The sequence below is a fragment of the Physella acuta genome, unplaced genomic scaffold (assembly GCF_028476545.2).
Source record: "Physella acuta isolate Inbredline_101_S28 unplaced genomic scaffold, ASM2847654v3 ptg000538l, whole genome shotgun sequence".
NCBI classification, from domain to species: Eukaryota; Metazoa; Mollusca; class Gastropoda; family Physidae; genus Physella; species Physella acuta.
Genome location: NW_026732057.1, coordinates 346,283 through 352,074, shown reverse-complemented (window position 1 = coordinate 352,074; position 5,792 = coordinate 346,283). Strand labels below are relative to the sequence as shown.

Genomic DNA, 5,792 nt, shown 5'->3' with positions numbered 1-5,792 from the left:
AACGTTTAAGTTTTTTATGTGTAATTTTTAAATGTTTTATACGTTGAATTAAATGCAAATGCTTCAATTTTTCAATAGGTAAGCCCCATTAGTTGTATAAGTATCTGCGTTGAAATGCCTTTGTTAGTTTTTGTTACTAAATAATTAAAGGGTAAAATTAAGAACGTGCATTTGCTTATTTTGAATTTACGTCGTACAATAAATTTTTAAATAACATCAATTCTTTTGAAAGTGTTAGAATATATAATAAAATCTAAAGGATTACATTTTAATCAAAGATAAACTAAAACCTAAAATATCCAATTTTAATAATTGTATATGTTAATTATTAATAACTCATTAAAGGAAAATCTTGTAACATTATCAAGGTGGGCACGCTGGGATAAGAACGATGGGAAAACTGTGTTAACTACAATGTATAAGTGGTCGTCCATAAATGTTATCACACTCTTATTGGCGAGGGGGTCCGTAATTTTGCATTATAAAAAAAAGGAATGTTAGAAAACGAGTTTTAGCTGTTATTTCGCGTTTTGGAAAACTGTTTTAATTAATTGTAATAGTAATTGAAGACAACTCCAAAATTAAACAACTGCTGCCTTGTAGTTTGTTCTTGGTTGGACAAAGGCTATGGAAGCAAATCCAAAAAGAAAAGCAGGCTTAAATCGGAGTCAATGGCCTCAATGTCGCATAACCAGTTGACACGTAACGCTTAATTGTGGTCGAGTAGGCAAAAAGCCACTGGAAGATAAATCTCGATCCCCTTCAACACTAATAATTAAGAACGAAGAAGAAGAAGATAGGAATTGATTAAAATGCTCTACGTTGACTGAGTTCAGACAAGATTTTTGAAAAAATATCGAAAAATTCAATTGCAAGGTTTAGGGGTATGATCTACGACTGTATTGTGTATGAATGTGTAATAACTACGTGTAGATCAAGGTTACCAGATAAAGTATTGTGGTAATGTCTAGATTTAGCGTCTATACACAAGATAGAGTGCCGTCTTTGGTTTTTTAATTTAAAAAATAGAACCATTAATCGAATGCCGAAAACAATACACAATAATAATAACGTGATTGATAATAGAGGCCAAAATAATTAACCGCCGTATTTAATTGTCAAAATTTTAGAAGTTAATGTACATATGCAAAAAAGCAATATATAGAGTAGACGTTTGTATTAGGATTAAGATTAGGGTTATTAGCTGTTTTATTTCAAGTTCAATTTCCGGAACCGATTATAAAGCCGATCCTGGATAAACATCTGTTTTCAATTAAATTTTTCGTTTCCGGTTAAATTTGAGGTTGCAGTGGGGTGTTTGGTTTTGGTTTCGGTTTTGATTTTGAAGAAAAATCACTATAAACTTAGCCCCATTTGTGTTTCTCCCCCAACTGTTCATTTATCTAGTGTTAACAAAAATATTTTGAAAGTTGATATCAATAACAGTACGGTATATGCATTTAATCTTAGGTGGTATACAAGAACAGAGATGTCGTCTTTAAAAAGTTGTGTGATCTCGTCCATTGTGGTCTGGTTAATTTGTATCACACCAATACAAACTTTAACCTTAGAGACAACTGAAAATTTCAATGAGGCTTTGAGACAAGAAAGAAAAGAAATAATGTGTCCCACACAGTGCTATTGTACTGAAGACAAAACCACGCAGCAATTTAATGTAGACTGCTCAAACAGACAGCTACAGAATATTCCAGACTTACCTCCACAAACGACGAGGTTGGATTTAAGCCTGAACAACATCAACAAGATCCAGTCATTTTTCTTCAGCAACCTTACGCAGCTGAGCTACTTGGACTTATCGTATAATAAACTCTGTCACATTTTTAATAACACTTTTTATGGTATGCATTCGTTAAAATGGCTCTCCTTAATGAGGAACAATTTAATTTATTTAAATTCAACATTTGAATTAGATGCATTTAACGGACTAGATCAACTTGAAGTCTTACATCTAGAATGCAACAGTCCAAGCAAAGATAATATAGTATACCCAGATCAAGCAATTTCTAAATTAAAAAATCTTAGAGAAATAAACATTGACGGTTACCCTGTTCCTTTAGGACCTGGATTTAGAAACTTAGAGAAATTAGAGGGTATATTTATAAGAACATTAATTTATTGTTCATATTGCAATATGGGATCGGCTATGCCTGACAATTTTTTCGAGAACATCGTGTCACTTCGACCTATGACGATATCGCTATCAGTTTGCTATATGTCGTATTTACCACCACGACTATTCAGCCCTATCAGAAATCTCCGTAATCTCGACATTTCGAAAAATCGTTTTACGTTGAAAGGTTTTAAAAATGGATCCAAATCACTGAGCGGTTCAAACATAGAGTTTTTAAATTTACATGGCATTGAAAAGGACAGATATGTTTATAACGAGATAACAAGACACATGTTTCATCATTTAAAAAATACTCCTCTCAAATATTTAGATTTATCTGTGAACAGAATCTATAGTGTAGAAGCTTTTGCTTTTAGGGACTTGCCGCAGACTCTGGAATATTTATCATTAAAGCATAATGTAATATCGAAGTTCGATTTTCTTTTGACTATTTTATTTATGCGGAATTTAAAAACTATCGATTTGAGCTTCCAAACTCAATACAGGAGATTTAGAAATGATACTTACTTAGAGAAAGATAAAAATCTTGAATTCGGTTCTACTAATATTGGTAACTATGGAAAAGATTTTTGTGAAAAATATTCAGCGGAGCTTATTACAAATAATAATGTCGTACGAAGCTATAAAAATATGCTTGTGAAAAATATAGGAACTAAAATAAGACGCACTTTTTACTTGGCAATTCCACCAAATCTAGAAGTTTTTATTAGCGGGTCGATGAAAGTCGAGTTCTTCATACCTGCCATAACATTTTTAAACAATACAGTACTCAGATACATGGACTACTCAAACAACATGGCCAGGTGCTGGGGAGGGCCCATGAATGGACTACCAGCTCTACAATATCTCGACTTATCCGAGAATTATTGTACCAAAATGAGTTTGACGTTCTTCAAATACCTTACCAACATTACGACACTTCTTCTACAAGACAACGTTCTTGGTATAAGTTTAGCCAATGACATTTCAGGAATAGCTTTCTCAACACTGACCAGATTGGAGACCTTAAACATCAGTGGCAACACTATAACATCTTTATCCAGAAATGTCTTTGAGAAGAACACCAATTTAAAATATTTAAATCTCTCTAGAAACGAACTAACTGATTTCGACATAGATATAAAAACATTTAACAAAATTGAGGTTATTGATTTAACCTCTAATTTAATTTCAGGATTTTCTGATAAAATGTGTCAAGATTTAAAACAACAGAAAGCCAAAAACACAAATTTGAAAATTAGAATCCAGTCCAATCGTCTAATGTGTACTTGCGAGTACCTGTCGTTTGTCCATCTTCTAATCACCCAGCCAGACATATTCGATAGTGTAGGCTCCATCAACTGTACCACAGCTGACGTCTCCAACTTATCACATGACCAACTGGCCACATTCTACCCACAGTTAATGAAGAGCTGTGTCTCACAGGAAATTTTCATTGGAACTCTCGTTACATTTTTCATCGTTCTCGGCATCGTCTTATTGTCTGCCATGTTTTACTACAACAGATGGAAATTTGCTTATCTCTATTACATTGGATCAAAGAAACTTCACATCGGCAATATATCATTGGCATATAAACCAGTTGCTGGTGTTTTTATAACCTATGAACAGGTAAAGTTTTAAAAACTCTTACAATTTAAAAACACCAATTAAATAAGAGCCATAAAGATCATTGCGCACTAGTTTTAAAAGGCTAATTTAATTTTAATAAATGTTATACAACGTTCGCAGTTCAATGTTAAATGAAAGTGTTTTGCATGTACAAGATTATAAATAAAACTAAATTTAAGCATTATATATGTTCATTTTTACTTTCTCGTATATACGAAGTATAGAGAAAGTCTTGTAATCGTGCACAAAAATGACATTAAATTTTGACAGTTTTCACCGTTTTACCTCTCAGTCCTTCATCACATCCGGAATATAGAGAACTTATTTTAATCAGTCGAAAATTATAAATACAAATATATAAACATTTGGTGTTTTATGCGTTATCGAATCGGAAAAACTGGACTTTGCAATTCTGTCCGTATGTCTGTGTGTGTGTGTGTGTGTGTGTGTCTGTGTGTAAACACGATAACTTAAGTACCGTTACAGCTAGCTTGATGAAATTTCATAAATAAGTATTTTATCAAAATCGTAAATCCGTATCAACTTTTGAGCGATTTCCGATAACCGAAAGTGTTACTTTATCTACTTTGAATTTTTCAAAAGCCTATAACTTGAGTACTATTTCAGATAGATAAATGAAATTTCACACGTAAGTAAAAGATATAATTCTCTACCTACTGTCAAATTTTTATTAATTTCCGTTGACTGGAAGTACTAATTTACGCTATTTCCGATTTCTCGAAAAACGCATGTGAATTAATAAAGTACTAATAAAATTCCGCACTATTATACACATCTTTATTCGGCGTTCGCTTGGTGCGCAATTATTTTTTTTAAAGAGATTCTATTCTATTTTTAAAAGTTTAAGTATTTAAAATGGATTAAAAATCATAACTATATTCCGAGTTCCCCTGTTGTTTTATATAAGAATATTCGAAAAAGTTTAGGGGAGATCACTCCCGGTTTATTAATTACAGAGATTGTTTCACTATTAACTGGCATGTTTGTTTTTTTTTTACATTTTTTCTATTGGTCAGAATCAGCTCAATGAATAGATTGAATAAAGGATAAATATTTTTGATGCCTCTATACATTTATTGAAGTGTTTATTATTGAAGCTAGTATACATAAGTGGTTGTTTAAATAATGAAAAAAAAATATACAACAAGAACTAAAATATTGTCAAAAATATTCCAGGAGCCAGAATTCATTTTTCTGGCGCGAAATGTTTTCATCCCACGTCTGATACAGAACCACGTGACTTACGTTAACGGCGAGGACGACTTCCCAGCAGGCCCACAACAAAACAACATAGCTGGCGCCATTGTTGGTACAAGAAAGACTCTCATCCTACTCTCGCGAGATATTTTTGAAGACAGGAACCGGGAACTCGAGATGAACCTGGCCATCATGCACGAAATGAATTGTTCTGATAGGATCATCGTGCCTGTTTTTGTGGGTCACTTTCCCGTCATCACCTGGCCAGTGGAGATCGTGACCTACATCAGAAACCAGAATCACCGTTGTTTGTTGTATGAGGACACAGAGGAGTTTTGGGAAATGTTGATAAATCAAATACGTCAGTGATATGGGGATCACAGAAGTGCATTTAGCGAGATATGTTTGTACACTTAACCTATCATCAATGAACGATGTAAAATTGATAGCTTTTCTCAGTTGGTAATATTTAACTTTAAAACATGCTTCTTTTGATTATCCTTACATTTTTATTTACATGAAGGTGTGCCCTTACCTATCTCCGATGTAGGGAAGCTACACTTCTTTTAGAAATTATGCATTTTTATATCTATATAAACTCTCCACATAATTCTACATGTAACCCTTTCTCCTTCCCTTAATAATACCTCTCATGTACCTCTCAACTAAAAAAATCAGCTGCTAAAATGATGATGATGATTTAATGTACCTTAATGATTACAATGGTATGAAGATGTTACGTATTACATAAAAGAAAGATTTATAGGAATAACAAGTATCTGTACTCGTGAAATATTCATAGAAAGCTTTT

The 5,792-nt window shown here is 32.9% G+C and overlaps 1 protein-coding gene across 1 annotated transcript; it reads left to right on the top strand.

The window, feature by feature from the left end:
- Nucleotides 1-1,489: 1,489 nt before the first annotated feature.
- On the top strand, nucleotides 1,490-5,383 carry LOC131945861 (toll-like receptor 4). Its single transcript, XM_059306472.1, has 2 exons — nucleotides 1,490-3,763; nucleotides 4,961-5,383. The coding sequence occupies exons 1-2, from the start codon at nucleotides 1,490-1,492 to the stop codon at nucleotides 5,348-5,350; spliced, it is 2,664 nt and encodes an 887-aa protein (XP_059162455.1). The 3' UTR covers nucleotides 5,351-5,383.
- The last annotated feature ends 409 nt before the right edge of the window (nucleotides 5,384-5,792 follow it).

What these genes read in the sequence shown, in the direction of transcription:
- LOC131945861 (XM_059306472.1), top strand. Translation starts at nt 1,490, where the DNA reads ATGTCGTCTTTAAAAAGTTGTGTGATCTCGTCCATTGTGGTCTGGTTA. An exon ending in TTTTTATAACCTATGAACAG is followed by an intron (nt 3,764 to 4,960) that starts GTAAAGTTTTAA and finishes AAAATATTCCAG; the next exon opens with GAGCCAGAATTCATTTTTCT.